At 41.4% G+C, this 22,810-nt stretch overlaps 1 protein-coding gene across 3 annotated transcripts in view; it reads left to right on the forward strand.

Annotated features, from left to right (window-relative positions):
- The window catches only part of LOC126190668 (alpha-aspartyl dipeptidase), a 51,526-nt gene extending 32,242 nt beyond the window's left edge, over positions 1-19,284 (forward strand). For all 3 annotated transcript variants that reach the window (XM_049931113.1, XM_049931114.1, XM_049931115.1), the window contains exons 6-7: positions 269-411; positions 19,081-19,284. In XM_049931113.1, coding sequence (XP_049787070.1) covers positions 269-411; positions 19,081-19,141 — 204 coding nt within the window. In that variant the 3' untranslated portion in view covers positions 19,142-19,284. The remainder of the gene's footprint in view (positions 1-268; positions 412-19,080) is intronic.
- Positions 19,285-22,810: the final 3,526 nt, after the last annotated feature.

Raw genomic sequence — 22,810 nt, forward strand, 5'->3', positions numbered from 1 at the left:
TTAGGTCATAATAGTAATTATATGCTTCACACATCTTGTGCATTTCAGTAAGCATACCTAGAAATGATGTAGGCAGAACTAAAGTGTTGGTCTATCACTGTCGTCTTTCTGACCATATATTTACATTCAGCACTTGTCATTTAACTGTGTTAATGTAAAATTGTCATTTCCATATGTTTAAGTACTGTATTTTACTCTTAAAATTAGCCATGAAACAGGTAGTTTTCTTTGATGTTTCTAATTTCCTTTGTGGTTGGCCGTTCTTTAGGAGACACGTGAGGAGCGAATCAGACAGTATCATGAAATTTCTGGAATGCCACCTGTCCTAGGAATGAGAGAGGGGTGTATTTTGCATGTGGAAGGCAATAAAGCTGTTCTTAAGGGATTATGTGGAGCAAAATTATTTAGTCCGTAAGTATTATCATTAGGGCACATTGTAACGCGTGTGTGTGTGTGTGTGTGTGTGTGTGTGTGTGTGTGTGTGTGTGTGTGTGGCATCATTCAAGACTATGTACCAAAATGCATATCACACATGATGTGGCTCATGGTTGTACCTTGCTCTTGGTTGTACCTACAGAGTAAATGAATTTTCTCTGCATTTAGAATGCACACAAGATAATTTGACCTGTACCTGTGCAGATAGTGTTGTGGGGGCAGGGGGGGGGGGGGGGGGGGACAGCTGTAGTGGTGGATGCTCCATTGCGAATGGCGAGTGTGTGGTACGGGAAATACAGCCAAAGCTTAAGTAACTTGTAAGCTACAGCTAGTGAGTCTGCCAACAATTGTACTAACCGGTTATGATAGAACAATATAAAAACTGACAAAGATTAACTTTCAAAATCAAAATTTTCTCACTAAAGTACCAAAAAATTAATATCTGCACAAACATAGGATCAACCAAAGCAACAGATATCTGACCATATACTGCCTGAAGGAAGTCTTGTAATACCAAAAAGGGGTAAAACTGTAGCAGAGCAGACAATGTTACTAACTGTGATGGTGACAATTTAAAATGGAGATAGCAATAAGAAAGCTCAAAGTACACTGGTCTGCAGATGACAGTCTGTTGAGACAGCCACCCCTTTGGAACAAAGGGATAGAATTTCCCAGCATTCAGTTCAAGCATGCACTTTTGTATGTAGGACATATTATTTGATACAAGCTCAACTCCTTCATATTTTCTGTCATCTACTTCACATGTCAATTACCTTGTGATGTGGTGGTTGTGATGCAATGTGTCACAATCTTAATTACCAGCTTCTTCTGATTTTCCTGGTATGCTTACTTATAGAGGTTAATCTAAATCCATCCATGTGGTTTTGCGTCTCCCTCTGTTTCTTCATAGTGTTATATTTGTGTTCTCTTTTGTTTAGTGACCTAACATTCCATGTGGACATTTTATCTTTTCTGAGACACAACACCTTTTGCCTTTCCATTTGATGCAATATGTAAAAGCCTAAATTAAAAAACTTCGAAGAGGATCATTTCTGAGCCCAATGCAATGCATAGGAAGCCCATTCGTATATGTTATTAGTTAGCAAAATCTTTAATATTACATAGTCATCTTCATGGCCATTATACAACTCTTGTATCAGTAAGAAGGAGAAGTTCTCGGAGAGGTGGTCAGATCATTATTTCAGGCATGCACAATATTTCAAGTACAGAATGAGCTGTCGCCATCAAGGGTACTGATGGACTGATGTCAGTAGCTCAAGCAGGTGCTCTTTATACGTATAGGTTCCATCGTCAGTCAAGCATTTCATACTTTCTCTGCATCTCAGTGCCATGCTTTGTTTGCTGTTATGTCCAACATTGCCAATGTAATTTGCCCCTCTCATTGTTTGGCCATTTGTTTTTGTTTTGTTGTGTAGTTTCCCACTGTTACTTATGAAGATTGGGGTCAGGATCTCGGGATTTACTGAGGTGGTACCGTGAGCCAAGGTTAAAAGGGTTTGCCTGTATTTTAATTTCAGTTAGTTCTGTTATAAGGGACCCTAGAAGTTGGAGATTTGTGTCAGTACGATCCAGTTGAAATTGGTGGAGTCCCGCAACTGCTGACTTGCGCAGTTGTCCTAAGTGTGTGTGCCATTGGTGTTGAGTGCTGTGTTCTTTCAAGGTTCTGACTGTTCAGGTTATGTATGATGAATAACACTGGCAAGGAATTTGTTACACTATCAACTCACAGAGAATGCAATTGTCTTTTATGCTACCCTGTAGGTATTTAATCTAGGCTGGCAGGTGTAGTATGCATAGCATTTATGCTCTTCCAAACAATGGAAAGTCGAGGTTGGAGTATCGACAATATTATGAAGAGGATAGATTGATGGTCGCTTTAAAGGTGACATATTGAGTTGCTGACAGGCACTTTGTTATGCCTGTCTGCAACTCAGTGTCTTATCTTTATGGTGAGTAGCAATGTATCCTTTTTATAATACAGGTATTATGCTTTTCCGTAATACAACCTATTCTGCTGGACTCAGTGCAAGAATGTGGAAGGAAAATGGTCACCAATGGCTTCTGTTATCCCCACTGTCCATGAGTATAGGTCAGAGGTTGTCACAAATTTGTTACTCATGTATGATTACTGCAGAAATCATTTTTAGATGTTCTATTTCATCTGCTAAATTGTTACTGTCTGCCTTTGTATGAGATTTATGTACCTATGTCTTGAGAACACTGCTTCTATATGCTGGATAGTAGTGACTCTCAGCATGCAGATACACTGCCCAATTATACTGATGTGGCCACCTGTCAAAAGCCTGAATAACCATTTTTTGCAGTGCAGACCACTGCAAGAAGTGCAGGAAGAGAGCCAGTGGGGTTCTGGAAGGTACTGAAAGGGTTACGGAGCCATGCCAATTCCAGTGCTGTGGCGAGCTGCAATAGATTTCTTGGTTGCCCATGATACGAAGAGTCTGATTGAGGTGGTCCCTCAGATTGTTAACTGGCTTTAAAACTGGGAGTTTGGCAGCCAGGGGAGTACCGTAAACTGATCCTGGTGTTTTTCGTACCATGCACACACACACACACACACACACACACACACACACACACTCTCTGTAAGCTGTGTGACACGTTGCATTGTCCTGCTGGCAGATGACATGCTCGGCAAAAACAAACTTCATGTAGGTTAATATAACAATGAAAACAATCAATTTTTGACAAAATAATTTAATTGGATCTATAAAAATCTACTAACCAAGCGGCAGCAGAATACACACATACACACAAAAGGCAGTTGTAATTAGGTAAGCTTTTGGAGCCAGTGGTTCCTTCTTTAGGCAGAGGGGTTGAAGGGGAAGGAAGAGGGGTAGGAAATGGACTGGAAAGGTCTAGGAAAAGGGGTGGATTTCAGGAAAGTCACCCAGAACTGCGAGTCGGAGACTTACCACACAGGATGAGAAGGAAAGATGTACTGCATGGAGGGGTGGAATGGTCGCTGAGGATAGATTCATACTTTTGTTGGTCCATTGTGTCTTCTAGAATGCTGAGATCAACCAGGCAATGCCATGAAAACATTCCCCGGATCATAAAACTTCCTCCTTTGGCCCGGATCCTTCCAGCAATCATTGCAGGGTGTTTGCTTTCAGTCCAGTGGAGCATAAAATGTGGTTCGTCTGAAAAGACCACCTGTCACCACTCATTTAATGTTCAGTTGCAGTACTGGTGTGCGAATTCCAACCGTCCGTTGCCTTCAATTAACAACAATCAGCACGGGCCCCTGAACCAGGCACATGCTGTACGAGCCCCATATGTAGCAATGTTTGCGAACGGTCATTAAGGAGAGACTGCTGATATCCCCTTTATTCATCTGGATGGTCATTTGCTCAAGAGTTACACGTCTATTTGCCCATACACATCTCTGCACCCCTGTCTTCTGTGGCCTATAGTGCATCATAGTTGCCCAGTACCAGTTTTTTATAGCACCATTTTGCCATGCACGGTATACTTTAACCACAGTGGCACATGAACAGTTTACAAACTTAACTGTTTTGTAAATGCTTCCACACTTGGTCCAAAGGCCAATGCTCATACGCCTTTGGACATCAAATAAACCTCCCCATTTCCACAATACAATGCCCACACTGTTTTCCACATCCATCGACTTGCTTTATATACCCTCCACTGCTAGTGCTTCCACCTGCCATTTGTGAGTGATTATTGTATGTTGATGTTGAACATAGGTGTTAGTCACATTAATGTTGTTGGACCATCTATGTGTCTGTATGAGTGGGTTTGTGGTATACACTATGTCACAGTGTGCTATCCGCTTTCCTCCTAACCAACATATCCAGAAATGGTAGTTTCCCTTCCATTTTCATTTCCATTAAGAAAGCAATTTTGGGTTGTATTGAATTTAGGTGTAGGAAATCTTCTAGTTTGTCTTTCTCGTGTGGCCAAATAACAAATGTGTCACCTAAGTATGGAAAGAAGCAAGTTGACTTCCAATTTTCAAATTCTTGATCTGCTTCTTCAAAGCTACATAGTTTCACAACAATGGCGAGAACTGGGCTGCCAGTGGCTTCCCATTGGCCTCTTCACAGTAGTCTCTACATGAAGAACTGTTCATTTTTTGCCTTTTTAGCGAGAGAGAAGCGTCACTACACTTTCCTATCGGCGCCATCTTTCTGGACATTTATTTCAACAATTAAGTACCATTTTAATGTAGCATTTCCCAAAGTAAAGAGACAAGAAAGGCATCAAGATCAAACACAGTGGATTGCCAGTAAAATACTAGAACAGCAAAGGAAGCTTCAGGATGTGAGACAGATGGGCGAAGCTGAAAACTATAAAATGTTAAAAAAGAAGTATAGAAAAACAATAAGAGAAACCAAAGCAAGAGCAATTGACACCACTAAAGCGAACTCAAAAAAACAAGGCAAAGGTAGCTTGGAATGCAATCAATGCTGAAAGAAAGGAAAAAGATGGGTCAAACAAAGAAGAAGGTATTAGGTCAATTAAAATAGACAACACAGTGGTCACAGATGGTATGGAAATAGCAAACATACTGAATAATAAATATATCAGTGTAGTAGAAAACTTAAAATTGGAAAGAAATAGTCAAAAATAGAAGGCTATTAAGGTACCAAAAAGATCATGCAGTACTATGTTCTTAAGACCAGTCATGGAAATGAATTGCGGAAAACTATACAGAAACTAAAGTCCAAGACACAGGCTGGTGATGATGAAATATCAAATCATGTAATAAAGCTGGTATGTGAGGAGATAATAACACCACTGCTGAACATAGCAAACTGTTCTTTCAGAGATGCAATTTTTCCAGAAAAACTGAAGATAACGAAGGTAGTGCCAGTGTACAAGAAAGGGTATAAGGATGATCCCAACAACTACAGACCAGTTTCACTGATATTAGGTTTCTCAAAAATCCTAGAAATACTTATGTATACCAGATTAGTTAACTATTTGGACAAACATAACATTCTCATACCCTCACAACATAGTTTCAGAAAGGGTAAATCTACAGAATCACCAATTGCCAGTCTAACAGAATACATTTTACAGTCCTTAGATGAGAAAAAGGTTGTCTCTGCAATGTTTCTGGATATTTCAAAGGCATTTGACACCATTGACCGTGAAATGCTGATACAAAAATTAAGCAACTATGGCATTCGGGGGCAACCAGGTGAATGGATAAAATCATACTTGTGCAACCGCAAATAGTATCTATCATTAGGAAACTCATACAAATCAGAAACCAAACCCATCAAATATGGAGTGCTGCAGGGTTCGGTAATGGGGCCATTGTTATTCAATGTGTTTGTTAATGATATAGATGTTGAGGAGGAAGAAAAGAAAATATTGTATGCTAATGCCATGACAATACTAAATAGTGACCAAAATATGGAACAGCTTGAGAGAAGAGTATACATATCTACAAATGTCACAGCTCAATGGCTGTTGGAAAATGAACTGGTTATAAATCTAAAAAAGACTATGTATGCAGTGTTTAAAAACAAGGAAAAGGCTGTAGACATGGATTTAGAGGTTGATGGAACAAGGCTGGAAGAAGTAGAATCTGCTAGATTCTTAGGTATTCTTGTGGATAATGAACTGAAATGGAAAAAACATATTAATAATGTCTGTAAGAAACTGAGCTCTGTCATATTCTTAATGATGCAGCTATCACAGTATTTAGACAAGAACCTTCTGTGTACAGTGTATCATGGACTTTACGAACCATACTTACAGTATGGAGTGACTGTGTTGGGAAACTCAAACAAACAAGAGACAAAACGAGTGTTCACATTACAAAAAAAGCAATTGGGACCATTTTAAGAAGAAAGACCTCTGAAATGTGCAGAAACTGTTTCAAGAATTAACGTATCTTAACTTTTTCATCGTTGTATATATACAAAACAATAATGTACATCAAAAAAGGTAGTGAGGACTGGATTACAAATGCTAGTGTACACACCCACAATACAAGAAGGAAGAATGAGGTAAGGAGCATACCCCACCGACTGGCAATGCTAGAAAAAGCACCCCAGTACTCTGGTATCAGACTACTAAGAAGTCTGCCCAAAAACCTGCAAGATAGTGTACTTCACAATGACTTTCCAAAGAAACTTAAAAGATTATCTCATTGAAAAAGAGTTTTAGTGTTGCAGAATACTTATGCCATTAAATTTGTATTTATTGTTATTCGTTATCAGTGATGTAAAAATGTAAGCTAAAGGTGTAGAAAAATAAGTGATAAAGAATGTTAATACTTTGACATGTCCTATATTACATGTACATTTACTGTACACAATGTAATCTTACAGGATCAAATAAAAATTCAATTCAATTCAATTCAATTCAACGTAAGGCCATGCCTAATAGGTCCATCATCCAATTTCTTATCAATCAACTTCAGGGACTCTTCTAGAAGCTCCCATGCAAAGTATACAATGTCAAAGCTGTAAAAATATCAGTGTCATGAATACTGAAATGAGTGAGCCATTGTACAAAGTCCTGTATGTTGGGCCTCCAATGTTGCTGACAATAGGGGAAAGAGGTATAGCGTCCTTATTAATTCTAGGATGTCCATATAACCTTGGCTACACCAGTCCTTGCCTATGTGATTTCTAAGTGACATCTTTAGGAATGCCAATTCTTGGAGAAATCTCAGCACTCTCATGGACCTTTGTCGTCATATCTTTCCATAGTCTTCTCTTCACAGGGTCATTTAGCTGGTGTTTCATCTTCTCCACATAGTGATCTTTTGGTAGCAATATTGTAGTGTTGCCTTTGTCTTCAGAGAATATTACAGTGTCCGTATAAACTCCCAAATTAGGCAACAGTGCCCCCTCTTTTCTTGAGACATCTTCATCTGACCACCTAGGCTGCTCCAGAAGGAAGTCTAGAAGTGACATGCTTCACTGCATCTACTAGACAGTGTATTGGTGTACCATAGTTCTGAAGCAAAGTTGAGGCCCTTCTCTAGGATTGTTCAGGCATTCTCGTGTAGTTCCATGTTTGTTAGGGTGGTGACAAACCTACCTGGTCCTCTATTGAAAAGTATCTAGAGCTGAACTGTGGGAAATACATTGATGAAATGAGTGAGCTGTCGAAATGAAATGATCATGTAGTATTATTGGCTGGCAGACGCCATCTGGAGTTGTTCGGCCGTCTGGTGCATGTCTTTCTATTTGATGCCACTTCAGCGGTTTACACACTTTCAAGTACGAAGCTGAGCTATTCAGACGTGGCCTTGCTTCCACCTATTTTCTATCTTTGTTGGAAAATGCTATGGACAGACCAATGGGGTGACCTGCCAGTAGGTATAAATGATACCCATTCCAGCTTTCTGAAATCAGTCCATCAGTATTCCTAATGACAGTTCATTCTGTTGTGGAAATATTGTGTGGGTGTGACATGATAATCTGGCCATAAGCCTTAGAACTTTTCCTGTATAATATACACCAACAAAATCCTGAACATTCATGTTTCTGTAGAGAAGCAGCGGTTTTTTTTAAGAGGAATTGAAAGTTCTCTTCTTCAGCATGAATCTCTCAGGGATTTTTGATGAAAAGATAAAAGAATAATGTAGCACAAAAAAATGGAAACCAATTATCCTCCATTATCACATTATGTCACAATTTTCATGTTTTAGCCTTTGGCCATTCTTAAATGATGTATGTAAAATTGGCAGATATCACAAAAGTGTGAATAGTAAGATGTCACAGGCCTATTTCAATAGTACCCGCATTCTCAAAGGTAATAGAATGCATCATGTACCATGGACCTTGCCGTTGGTGGGAAGGCTTGCGTGCCTCAGCGATACAGATGGCCGTACCGTAGGTGCAACCACAGCGGAGGGGTATCTGTTGAGAGGCCAGACAAACATGTGGTTCCTGAAGAGGGGCAGCAGCCTTTTCAGTAGTTGCAGGGGCAACAGTCTGGATGATTGACTGATCTGGCCTTGTAACATTAACCAAAACGGCCTTGCTGTGCTGGTACTGCGAATGGCTGAAAGCAAGGGGAAACTACAGCCGTAATTTTTCCTAAGGACATGCAGCTTTACTGTATGATTAAATGATGATGGCGTCCTCTTGGGTAAAATATTCCGGAGGTAAAATAGTCCCCCATTCGGATCTCCGGGCGGGGACTACTCAAGAGGACGTCCTTATCAGGAGAAAGAAAACTGGCGTTCTACGGATCGGAGCGTGGAATGTCAGATCCCTTAATCGGGCAGGTAGGTTAGAAAATTTAAAAAGGGAAATGGATAGGTTAAAGTTAGATATAGTGGGAATTAGTGAAGTTCGGTGGCAGGAGGAACAAGACTTTTGGTCAGGTGATTACAGGGTTATAAATACAAAATCAAATAGGGGTAATGCAGGTGTAGGTTTAATAATGAATAAAAAAATAGGAGTGCGGGTTAGCTACTACAAACAGCATAGTGAACGCATTATTGTGGCCAAGATAGGCACAAAGCCCATGCCTACTAAATTAGTACAAGTTTATATGCCAACTACCTCTGCAGATGATGAAGAAATAGATGAAATGTATGACGAGATAAAAGAAATTATTCAGGTAGTGAAGGGAGACGAAAATTTAATAGTCATGGGTGACTGGAATTCGTCAGTAGGAAAAGGGAGAGAAAGAAACATAGTAGGTGAATATGGATTGGGGGGAAGGAATGAAAGAGGAAGCCGCCTTGTAGAATTTTGCACAGAGCATAACTTAATCATAGCCAACACTTGGTTCAAGAATCATAAAAGTAGGTTGTATACCTGGAAGAATCCTGGAGATACTAAAAGGTATCAGATAGATTATATAATGGTAAGACAGAGATTTAGGAACCAGGTTTTAAATTGTAAGACATTTCCTGGGGCAGATGTGGATTCTGACCACAATCTATTGGTTATGAACTGCAGATTGAAACTGAAGAAACTGCAAAAAGGTGGGAATTTAAGGAGATGGGACCTGGATAAACTGAAAGAACCAGAGGTTGTACAGAGTTTCAGGGAGAGCATAAGGGAACAATTGACAGGAATGGGGGAAAGAAATACAGTAGAAGAAGAATGGGTAGCTCTGAGGGATGAAGTAGTGAAGGCAGCAGAGGATCAAGTAGGTAAAAAGACGAGGGCTAATAGAAATCCTTGGGTAACAGAAGAAATATTGAATTTAATTGATGAAAGGAGAAAATATAAAAATGCAGTAAATGAAGCAGGCAAAAAGGAATACAAACGTCTCAAAAATGATATCGACAGGAAGTGCAAAATGGCTAAGCAGGGATGGCTAGAGGACAAATGTAAGGATGTAGAGGCTTGTCTCACTAGAGGTAAGATAGATACTGCCTACAGGAAAATTAAAGAGACCTTTGGAGAGAAGAGAAACACTTGTATGAATATCAAGAGCTCAGATGGCAACCCAGTTCTAAGCAAAGAAGGGAAGGCAGAAAGGTGGAAGGAGTATATAGAGGGTTTATACAAGGGCGATGTACTTGAGAACAATATTATGGAAGTGGAAGAGGATGTAGATGAAGACGAAATGGGAGATAAGATACTGCGTGAAGAGTTTGACAGAGCACTGAAAGACCTGAGTCGAAACAAGGCTCCGGGAGTAGACAACATTCCATTTGAACTACTGATGGCCTCGGGAGAGCCAGTCATGACAAAACTCTACCATCTGGTAAGCACGATGTATGAGACAGGCGAAATACCCTCAGACTTCAAGAAGAATATAATAATTCCAATTCCAAAGAAAGCAGGTGTTGACAGATGTGAAAATTACCGAACTATCAGTTTAATTAGTCACAGCTGCAAAATACTAACGTGAATTCTTTATAGACGAATGGAAAAACTAGTAGAAGCCGACCTCGGGGAAGATCAGTTTGGATTCCGTAGAAACACTGGAACACGTGAGGCAATACTGACCTTACGACTTATCTTAGAAGAAAGATTAAGAAAAGGCAAACCTACATTTCTAGCATTTGTAGACTTAGAGAAAGCTTTTGACAATGTTGACTGGAATACTCTCTTTCAAATTCTGAAGGTGGCAGGGGTAAAATACAGGGAGCGAAAGGCTATTTACAGTTTGTACAGAAACCAGATGGCAGTTATAAGAGTCGAGGGGCATGAAAGGGAAGCAGTGGTTGGGAAAGGAGTAAGACAGGGTTGTAGCCTCTCCCCGATGTTATTCAATCTGTATATTGAGCAAGCAGTAAAGGAAACAAAAGAAAAATTCGGAGTAGGTATTAAAATTCATGGAGAAGAAGTAAAAACTTTGAGGTTCGCCGATGACATTGTAATTCTGTCAGAGACAGCAAAGGACTTGGAAGAGCAGTTGAACGGAATGGACAGTGTCTTGAAAGGAGGATATATGATGAACATCAACAAAAGCAAAACGAGGATAATGGAATGTAGTCAAATTAAGTCGGGTGATGCTGAGGGAATTAGATTAGGAAATGAGACACTGAAAGTAGTAAAGGAGTTTTGCTATTTAGGGAGTAAAATAACCGATGATGGTCGAAGTAGAGAGGATATAAAATGTAGACTGGCAATGGCAAGGAGAGCGTTTCTCAAGAAGAGGAATTTGTTAACATCGAGTATAGATTTAAGTGTCAGGAAGTCGTTTCTGAAAGTATTTGTATGGAGTGTAGCCATGTCTGGAAGTGAAACATGGACGATAACTAGTTTGGACAAGAAGAGAATAGAAGCTTTCGAAATGTGGTGCTACAGAAGAATGCTGAAGATAAGGTGGGTAGATCACGTAACTAATGAGGAGGTATTGAATAGGATTGGGGAGAAGAGAAGTTTGTGGCACAACTTGACTAGAAGAAGGGATCGGTTGGTAGGACATGTTTTGAGGCATCAAGGGATCACAAATTTAGCATTGGAGGGCAGTGTGGAGGGTAAAAATCGTAGAGGGAGACCAAGAGATGAATACACTAAGCAGATTCAGAAGGATGTAGGTTGCAGTGGATACTGGGAGATGAAGAAGCTTGCACAGGATAGAGTAGCATGGAGAGCTGCATCAAACCAGTCTCAGGACTGAAGACCACAACAACAACAACATGTACCAACAATTATCATCTCACTTTCAGAATCTAGGAATAATTAATGCTACACAATACGGGTTTAGGAAGAATCTGTCGACCATTGATGCAATCAAAACGGTAGTCAGTTACATCCTCAAAGTTTTTGAGAACAAAGGCTTTGCTCAGGTCTCATTCTGTGACCTAAGCAAGGCCTTTGACTGTGTTGAGCACACGCCACTACTAGAGAAACTGGAATTCTACGGCATCAAAGGAAACAGTCTCAGACTATTAGAAGCTTATCTCAACAACCGTAAACAGGTAGTTTGTGTTGGTAAGGAAATGTCAAACATAGAAAATGTTAAAGTAGGTGTGCCTCGGGGATCTGTACTGGGGCCCTTACTGTTTCTGATAATGATCAATGACCTCCCCTCGTTTATTAGATCCACCACTGTATTGTATGCAGATGATACGACTTTTCTTCATAGCAGTAACAATCTTAATGATCTTAAAACCTCTGCTGAAAATACACTCACTCATGCAGCATATTGGTTCAGAGCAAATGGTTTCCTGCTAAATGAAAATAAAACTCGGCAGATAATCTTCACTCTAAGAGACAAGCCACTATCTGATGACCCTAGTTCTGTTAAATTCCTGGGAGTTTATTTAGACGAAAAGTTATCCTGGGGCCAACATGTAAACTATATTAGTAGTAAGCTATCTAGAGTAATTTATTTATTAAGACATCTCAGAAATTGTGTACCTGAAACATACATCAGATCATCTTATTTTGGATTTTTCCAAAGTATAATATCCTATGGCATTATCTTGTGGGGTAACTGTAGTCACATACATGACATCCTATTATTGCAGAAGAAAGCCATTAGGAAAATTACAAATTCTTCACATAAGGCTCACTGCAAACCCTTATTTACTAAACAAAAAATTATGACTGTAATAAACCTCTATATATACAATGTCTTAATCTTTACGAAGAAGAACCTAAAAGATGTGAAACGTAGAGAAAATGTACATTGTTACAACACAAGAAGCATCAAACACATATACACGCCTTACCACAGACTATCAAAATCAATAAATAGCTGTGAAGTCACAGGGCACAAACTATTTAATAAGCTGATAATCTTCCTGAACATACATTCAAAGAAAGACTGCATGAATGGTTTATTGCCCACCCGTTCTAAGATATCAGTGAATTCTTCAACTGTAAAATACAGTAATCCAACAGATGACCCACTGTACATTTATTGTAATATAAGCTAAAATATTTCAGTAGTCAATACCCTATCACACTGTATTATAAATTGTAACTTCATTTGACGTTGTCAATTGCTGTAATGGCCTAAAGACAATAAAATCTTTATTATTATTATTATTATTATTATTATTATTATGTCATGACCTGAAAATAGTTTGAAAGCACCTCTGCTGCACATAGCAGCAGACGAGTCCAGGAAACCACTTGATCGACAATATGTAAGCCTTGCATTCAAGAGTACAACAGTTCAAGTCTCTGTCCAGCCATGTAGGCTTATATTTCCCATGATTTCCCTTAATCACTCCATGCAAATGCCAGTATGGTTCCTTTGAAAATGACATTCCCAATTTCATTTCCCAACCTTTTGTAATCCGAGCTTGTGCTCCATCTGACTGCACTATAGAAAGCATGTTGAATTCTAATCTTCCTTCCTTTAATATTTAAGGTGTACTTCCCAGTTTGTATCTGACATTCAGATAACAACATACTAACATTTCTGTGTTTGTTATTTTCACGATGTACAGCAGCTGCAGAACCCAGCATGAACAAACATAACCTTTTCTGCAACTGCTGGTTTGTCAGAGCTAGGCATTCCATAGAGTTGAAAGGCATATTATTGATACAAGGGAAGTTGGGGAGGCAACTGGACCCTCTGAAACACAGAATTTACAGGCAGTGACCCACAGCTGACATGCATACATTGCCAATGTGATTTTAATGTAAGCCATGATGGGGACTCTTGTTTAGAAATTACATGACATTTGGTACAGGAAGTGCATTTCACATAGATGTATTACAAGGCTGATGGAAATTTCAACAGAATAGTGGCTTTATCAAATAATAGGCGAATGGTTTCACAGTTGTTCTTCATAAATTGATCAGAATGAATTCAGCATAGAAAATTTTTTTTGTAAAGATATTATTATTGTTGTTGAAATGTATCCTGACAAATCCTATATCACAAATGTGGTCATTGGGATGATAGTAGATAAATAAATAAATAGAATTATCACTTGACACCAATACATCCCTGTCAGGGCCACATGTGAAACTACACATGTCATTTATCAACTGACATGCCTGCACTGCACAGCCTTTTACATCGGCATGACAACAGCTAAACTGGCTGAGCGCATGAACGGACACAGACGAACTGTCCGCCTAGGAGATGCCCAATACCCAGTAGCGAAGCATGCCCTCCAGCATAATTCTAGGGACCTAGGAACCTGCTACACCGTATGTGCCATTTGGCTTCTCCCACCCAACACCAGTCCCTCTGAACTGCGGAGATGGGAACTTGCACTCCAACACATCCTTTCATCCCGCCATCCCCCTGGGCTGAACCTACGTTAAACAACCTCACTCCCATTTACTCTTCAGTCTTCTCCTCTTTCCCTTTCCTCTTTAGCCATTCACACATCTTTTCATCCTACATAGTTGTGTTTATCTTTATACTATATACCTCTTTACTTCTGTATGCATCCTCTTTGGTTTGAAGCTGGCACAATACTTACAGTAGAATATCTTTGGCTTCCCTCTGACAACCATGCATCCATCCTTGCTACCCTCCCTATTTTCCTTTCCCTGTTGCTTCATAACCTGAGTTGTGAGTAACTGAATCTCCTTTCCCTTCTTCCCTTTCTTTCCCCTCTCTCCTCCCCGATGAAGGAACATTAGTTCCAAAAGCTAGGAACATAAATTTTCGGTTCTGTTTTATGTGTATCTATCGGCTGTACTGAGCTGGTAAGTACTGGCCAGCCCCTCTATCTCTTTGTTAGTATTTGTTTCACATCTTTATATGAGATTTTCCATTAATCATTTAGATCACCTATATGGTCCACATCCTTCCTTGTTTTGTCCCTTTTGTTAGCTATCACTTACATCTGTCATCTTAACACTTTCTCTTCTTCAGTGTTTTATATATACATAAATAAATATTTTCGTCACCAACTGTGCTAGTTTCATCTTCCTCGTATTATCTTGTTCCGTTTATAGTCCTCTTCTCTTTTTTATTTATTGATTTATTTATTCAACATTCCATAGTTTTAACGTTCGTTATTCCCTGTTTTCCAGCCAACAATCACTGCCAACAATCTCTTCCACACCTACCAGTAGCATCCATATCCGTCGATTTCTTGTTGCTGGCGATATTTTTGTGCGATTGGCTATCTTTCTCTGCCACAAGAAAAATTTTTTGGGACATTTCAGCGCCACCCGCGAACTTTTTTGTGGCACGCGCGATGTTTTTTGCGGCACGCGCGATGTTTTTTGCGGCACGCGCGATGTTTTTTGCCGCACGCGCGATGTTTTTTGCGGCACGCGCGATGTTTTTTGCGGCACGCGCGATGTTTTTTGCGGCACGCGCGATGTTTTTTGCGGCACGCGCGATGTTTTTTGCGGCACGCGCGATGTTTTTTGCGGCACGCGCGATCTTTTTTTCGCCACTCGCTATCTCTGTGTTTGAGCAACGTGTGTTCTTTTCCCCCGATCTGGACATTCTTGCTTGGTCTGGTCAACTTTTTCCGTATTTTTCTTATTTACTGGTCTTCCTTTGGTATTGAACGTTACCAACACAATTTCTTTCTTTCTCGTCCTTCCCTCCGCGTTTTATTCCTTCTTATGATTATACTATTTCAACTTAAGTTATTTAATTTCTCTACCCACCAGTTATCCACTATGTACCCAAATCCTATACCACATTATTTACATTCATTCCGGAAACATGCATTCACCGTAGCCAAACTGCAATCCCACATACTTTTCCTCCGGTCCTGCTTAACCTTTGGAATTACCCCTAAAGGGCTTACCTTAAAAGTTCCCATCTCCGGGTGCAATTCCTCCTTCCACCAGTCTCTCCTGGACTTCCAGAACCTCCAATCCTTAACCCTTACCCAACTTGTCCTGAATCTCTACACTACTTCATGTAACCACCACTCCCAACAGCTCCTATCTCTCTTCAAAGTCCTCCACCTCTCAAACCCTTGCTTGGAGAACACACTCAGGAACATCATCCTAGAAGCCAGCTGCAAACTTGAGTTCCATGCCACACACCACCTGAAAAAACTATCCACAGTGCTAGTGCAACACCTAAGAAGTGGGGTCCCTCTCCCTATCCCTCACAAACACCAACCACAACAGAACCTTCAACAAACCCCCCTCATAGCCAACAAACCTAGCCTAGCCACCCTACTCAACCTCCCCATCCCAGCACATACTCCACACAGACCAAATCTCAACTATAACCACAGTCAAATGCCACATATCACCAGTCCCAATTCAGTCCTAAACCTCTCATCCAGATCCCTCTCTCCTCCAGAGACATCTGTTCTACCAAAAGGCTTAACCTTTAGCCCCACGCCTAAATTCAACCACACTGCCATGTTAAAGATCTCCTCTCATTCACCCGGAACCTCAACTGGAAATATCACTTCACTACCCAAACACAGCCCCCAAATACTAGACCCAATGTTGAACCCTGTCTAGAACAGTTCCGACTGCCTTCTCAAAGGGATCCTCCTCCCCTCCCCCAAAACCATCCCTTGCAGACATTTCAGGAATTCCTCACATCCAGTGTTGCCTCCCAGTCCTTCTTGAAGAACATCCCGACAACCCCCAGCATCACCCCAGCTGAATCCCGTGCCATTAAGGAGCTGAAAATAGACTGCTCTATTGTCATCCTCCCGGCGGATAAAGGTTCCACAACTGTCGTACTTGACCGTGTGGAGTATGTGGCACAAGGACTGCGTCAACTCTCCGACACCTCAACCTACAAAGCTGTTACCCAGGATCCCATTCCCTCCATCCAGACTGAGCTGCAAAAAATCCTAAAAATCCAAGGTCCCTCACAAGGCCTCACAACGGCTTCCATAGACTTACTCACTCCACCTGAGCCACGTACCCCTACCTTCTACCTATTACCCAAAATCCACAAAGAGAACCATCCTGGCCGTCCCATTGTAGCAGGCTTCAAAGCCCCAACCGAACGTATCTCAGCTCTGGTAGACCAGCACCTCCGACCTATCACCCGCAGACTCCCATCCTACATCAAAGACACAAACCACTCCCTAGAACGCCTCAAATCCATTCCCACTCCTCTCCCACCTGAAACCTTTCTTGTCACCATAGATGCTACATCCCTTTACACAAACATCCCACATACCCATGGTCTCTCTGCCCTTGAGCACTACCTCTCCCAACGCCCACCCGAAGATCTTCCAAAAATCTCGTTCCTTATCACACTTACCAACTTCATCCTCACCCATAATTACTTCACTTTTGAAGGCCAGACCTACGACCAAATCAGGGGAACAGCCATGGGAACCAGGATGGCTCCGTCCTATGCCAACCTCTTCATGGGCCGCATGGAGGAGGCTTTCCTGAAGACCCAACAGCTGCTTCCCCTGGCCTGGTATAGGTTTATAGATGACATCTTTGTGGTCTGGACTCATGGTGAAGAAACACTCCTTAATTTCCTCCGTAACCTCAACTCCTTTTCGAATCTGAATTTCACCTGGTCCTTCTCCAAAACCCAAGCCACCTTCCTGGATGTTGACCTTCATCTTGTTGAAGCTCACATCCACACCTCTGTCCATATCAAACCCACAAACAAACAACAGTACCTTCACTTTGATAGCTGCCATCCATTCCACATCAAACGCTCCCTTCCCTACAGCCTAGGTATTCGTGATGACGACGATGATGATGTTTGGTTTGTGGGGCGCTCAACTGCGTGGTTATCAGCGCCCGTACAATGTCCCAACCTTTGCTCAGTCCAATTTCGCCACTTTCCTGGATGATGATGAAATGATGAGGACAACACAAACACCCAGTCATCTCGAGGCAGGTGAAAATCCCTGACCCCGCCGGGAATCGAACCCAGGACCCCGTGCTCGGGAAGCGAGAACGCTACCGCGAGACCACAAGCGGCGGACTAGGTATTCATGGCAAACGTATCTGCTCCAGTGACGAATCCCTCAACAATTACACCAATAACCTGACCAGTGCTTTCCTCTCCCGCAACTATCCTGCAGACCTTGTCCACAAACAGATCTTCCGAGCAATACATTCCTCCCCGTCCAACAACAATGTTCCTACCCCCAGACCACACAGAAGCATCCCCCTTGTCACCCAATATTATCCTGGCCTCGAAAACGTCAACAAATTACTCTGCCAGCGATATGACTTTCTCAAGTCAACCCCTGAAATGAGATCATCCCTTGACAAAATTCTCCCCACACCATCCAGAGTTGCCTTTCGTCGCCCCCCTAACCTCCGTAACATCCTTGTTAAACCCTACAATATTCCGACTACCTTCTCTACCCAGCGGCTCCTACCCCTGTAACCGACCCCGCTGCAAAACCTGCCCCATGCATCCCCCCACAACCACCTACTCCAGCCCCGCTACTGGTAAAACATACACAATTCAAGGCAGGGCCACGTGTGAAACTACACATGTCATTTATCAGCTGACATGCCTGCACTGCACAGCCTTTTACATCGGCATGACAACAACTAAACTGGCTGAGCGCATGAACGGACACAGACAAACTGTCCGCCTAGGAGATGCCCAATACCCAGTAGCGGAGCATGCCCTCCAGCATAATTCTAGGGACCTAGGAACCTGCTACACCGTATGTGCCATTTGGCTTCTCCCACCCAACACCAGTCCCTCTGAACTGTGGAGATGGGAACTTGCACTCCAACACATCCTTTCATCCCGCCATCCCCCTGGACTGAACCTACGTTAAACAACCTCACTCCCATTTACTCTTCAGTCTTCTCCTCTTTCCCTTTCCTCTTTAGCCATTCACGCATCTTTTCATCCTACATAGTTGTGTTTATCTTTATACTATATACATCTTTACTTCTGTATGCATTCTCTTTGGTTTGAAGCTGGCACAGTACTTACAGTAGAATATCTTTGGCTTCCCTCTGACAACCATGCATCCATCCTTGCTACCCTCCCTATTTTCCTTTCCCTGTTGCTTCATAACCTGGGTTGTGAGTAACTGAATCTCCTTTCCCTTCTTCCCTTTCTTTCCCCTCTCTCCTCCCCGATGAAGGAACATTAGTTCTGAAAGCTAGGAACGTAAATTTTCGGTTCTGTTTTATGTGTATCTATCGGCTGTACTGAGCTGAGGTAAGTACTGGCCAGCCCCTCTATCTCTTTGTTAGTATTTGTTTCACATCTTTATATGAGATTTTCCATTAATCATTTAGATTGCTTATAATTTTCTTATTCTTTGTAGCCATGGTTTTGTACCTCAGATCAATTGTTCATTGCGTCCAATAATTCTCTTTTACTCTTAAACTGTTTCAGTGCAAAGCAGCCTAAAGAACTGGATGTTGGAGCAGACGTTAGTTTCCTGCTGCAAATTTAAGTTTATTCTTCAGCTCTTTACCCCTCTTATCAGTGCAGGAACTGTAAAGAAAATGTTAATGGAGAAGATAAGGACATCTACTTGCACCAATTAACAACACGATTATAATAATAAATGTCTTGGTGGAGAACCATGTTATTTTACATGATAGTTTGTCATTGCAGCATTTTAATGTCTTACTTAATAATTTCGTGACTTAAGTTTTATACCTTATTTGATGAAAACAGACACAAACATTCAGCATTCAAATACAAATTTTTAGATCAACAATGTTGTTGATATTCTGATCTGGAGTTTCCATTTTTTTTAAATTTTTAGGTCAGGAATATTCATCTTAAAATGTAACACCACCATAATAAGAATGATGTTTTGCTCAAAAAGATTTCAGGACCTTTCATACACTATGTGAACAAAAGTATCCGGACACCCCCAGAAACATACATTTTTCATATTAGGTGCATTGTGTTACCACCTACTGCCAGGTACTTTATATCAGCATCCTCAGTAGTCATTAGACATTGTGAGAGAGCAGAATGGGGTGCTCCGTGGAACTCACGGACTTTGAACGTGGTCAGGTGATTGGGTGTCACTTGTCTCATAATGTCTGTACATGAGTTTCCACACTCCTAAACAACCCTCTGTCCACTGTTTCTGATGTGATAGTGAAGTGGAAATGTGAAGGGACACATACAGCACAAAAATGTACAGGCCGACCTCGTCTGTTGACTGAAAGAGACCGCAGACAATTGAAGAAGATCATAATGTGTAATAGGCAGACTTCTATCCAGGTCATCACACAGTAATTCCAAACTGCATCAGGATCCGCTGCAAGTACTATGACAGTAAGGTGGGAGGAGAGAAAACTTGGATTTCATGGTCGAGTGGCTGCCACACATCATGCCAGTAAATGCCCAACAACGCCTAACTTGGTGTGAGGAGCATAAGCATTGGACAATTGAACAGTGAAAAAATGTTGTGTGGAGTGACGATTCATGGTACACAATGTGATGATCCGATGGCAGGGTGTGGTTGTGGCGAATGCCCAGTGAATGTCATCTGCTAATGTGTGTAGTGCGAACAGTACAATTCGGAGGCGGTGGTGTTATAGTGTGGTCATGTTTTTCATGGAGAGGGTTTGCACCCCTTGTTGTTTTGCGTGGTACTATCACAGTGCAGGCCTACATTGATGTTTTAAGCACCTTTCTGCTTCCCACTGTTGAAGAGCAATTCGGGATGGCGTTTGCATCTTTCAACATTATCAAGCACCTGTTCATAATGCACGGCCGGTGGCAGAGTGGTTACATGACAATAACATCCCTGTAATGGACTGACCTGCACAGAGTCCTGACCTGAATTCTACAGAACACCTTTGGGATGTTTTGGAATGCTGACTTCGTGCCAGGTCTCACAGACCAACATCCATATGTCTTCTCAGTGCAGCATTCCATTAAGAATTGGCTACCATTCCCCAAGAAACCTTCCGGCACCTTACTGAACATATGACTGCGAGAGTAGAGGCTGTCATCAAGGCTAAGGGTAAGCCAACACCATATTGAACTGCAGCATTACCAATGGAGGCCACTATGAACTTGTAAGTAATTTTCAGCCAGGTGTCCGGATACTTTTGATCACATAGTGTGTGACACTGAATCTAGTCCACCATAGAGCAGGATGAAGAGTTTTACTCTGCATCCCAGTTTTGCATTGTAACTTGCACTGGAAAGCAGCCTATTACTTTTTATTTGTGATTTATATGCTTCTCCAGGGTATTAAATATTACTTTTTTAGTAACTGCCCATACTGTACTGTGTGTTCTTTTCCATTCTGTAGCACCAAAAGAAATGTGCTGTGAACGCTTGGCTGGAGGGCTTTCAACTCCAAGTAAGCACATGTGTCAGCACAAAATGCATGCCTATAAATGTTTACTAATCTGGTAAAGTTAGTTAATTATATGCTAGGATTTACTGAGCATGAAGCAACACTCAGTCCTCAGGCTATCCTCCTCATTAAATAGGCAAGATCATTATTGACATACATACTTATGAGCAATGTCTTTTGTGTGTGTGTGTGTGTGTGTGTGTGTGTGTGTGTGTGGTCTATTTTTGACAAAGGCCTTGTTGACCGAAAGCTTATTTTGTGACAGTCTTTTTGTTGTGCCTATCTGTTACTCAGCATATCTGCTGTATGGCGAGTAACAACTATCCTTTTCATGATATTGATACATACATTCAGCTACAACGACAACCACCACCACCACCACTAAGATCAACTTAATAGAAGAACTGTAAGCATTTTCTGTGAACATTCACTAACAGTGAAGTGAAATAATATCTCGAGTGAATCTAGATGCACAGTTTGTGGTTTCTACTGTACATACTCTCATTTGCTTTATTTTAAAATATATCAGTACACCTTGGCCTGTTTAGAGTCTGCCATGTATAAAGTGAATTCTGGGGATTGGGTGAATACCAGATAAAGTAGAAAGACAAGATGATTTTATTCAACAATTTAGTACATTTTAATTATCTGTAGTGATAAACTGCACATAAAGAGTAATGCTTATATTAAAAACTAGAAATTATACCTTAATACTGGAAGTGTAAGAGTTAAGGTAATGTAAAAATAAACAATTCGGTAATAGTAGTAGTAGTAGTAGTAGTAATAATAATAATAATAATAATAATATTGGCATGTTGATAGACACACACACACAAAATTCAAGCTTTCGCAACCAACAGTTGCTTCATCAGGAAAGAGGGAAGGAGAGGGAAAGATGAAAGGATGTGGGTTTTAAGGGAGAGGGTAAGGAGTCATTCCAATCCCGGAAGCGGAAAGACGTACCTTAGGGGGAAAAAAGGACGGGTACACACACACACACACACACACACACACACACACATATATATCCATCCGCACATATACAGACACAAGCAGACATTTGTAAAGGCAAAGAGTTTGGGCAGGGATGTCAGTCAAGGCGGAAGTACAGAGGCAAAGATGTTATTGAATGACAGGTGAGGTATGAGCAGCAGCAACTTGAAATTAGCGGAGGTTGAGGCCTGGTGGGTAACAGGAAAAGAGGATATACTGAAGGGCAAGTTCCCATCTCTGGAGTTCTGACAGGTTGTTGTTAGTGGGAAGTATCCAGATAACCCGGACGGTGTAACACTGTGCCAAGATGTGCTGGCCGTGCACCAAGGCATGTTTAGCCACAGAGTGATCCTCATTACCAACAAACACTTTCTGCCTGTGTCCATTCATGCGAATGGACAATTTGTTGCTGGTCATTCCCACATAGAAAGCTTCACAGTGTAGGCAGGTCAGTTGGTAAATCACGTGGGTGCTTTCACACGTGGCTCTGCCTTTGATTGTGTACACCTTCCGGGTTACACGACTGGAGTAGGTGGTGGTGGGAGGGTGCATGGGACAGGTTTTACACTGGGGGTGGTTACAAGGGTAGGAGCCAGAGGGTAGGGTGGTGGTTTGGGGATTTCATAAGGATGAACCAAGAGGTTATGAAGGTTAGGTGGACGGCGGAAAGACACTCTTGGTGGAGTGGGGAGGATTCATGAAGGATGGATCTGATTTCAGGGCAGGATTTCAGGAAGTTGTATCCCTGCTGGAGAGCCACATTCAGAGTCTGATCCAGTCCCGGAAAGTATCCTGTCA

The sequence above is a fragment of the Schistocerca cancellata genome, chromosome 6, assembly GCF_023864275.1.
Source record: "Schistocerca cancellata isolate TAMUIC-IGC-003103 chromosome 6, iqSchCanc2.1, whole genome shotgun sequence".
Lineage (NCBI taxonomy): Eukaryota > Metazoa > Arthropoda > Insecta > Orthoptera > Acrididae > Schistocerca > Schistocerca cancellata.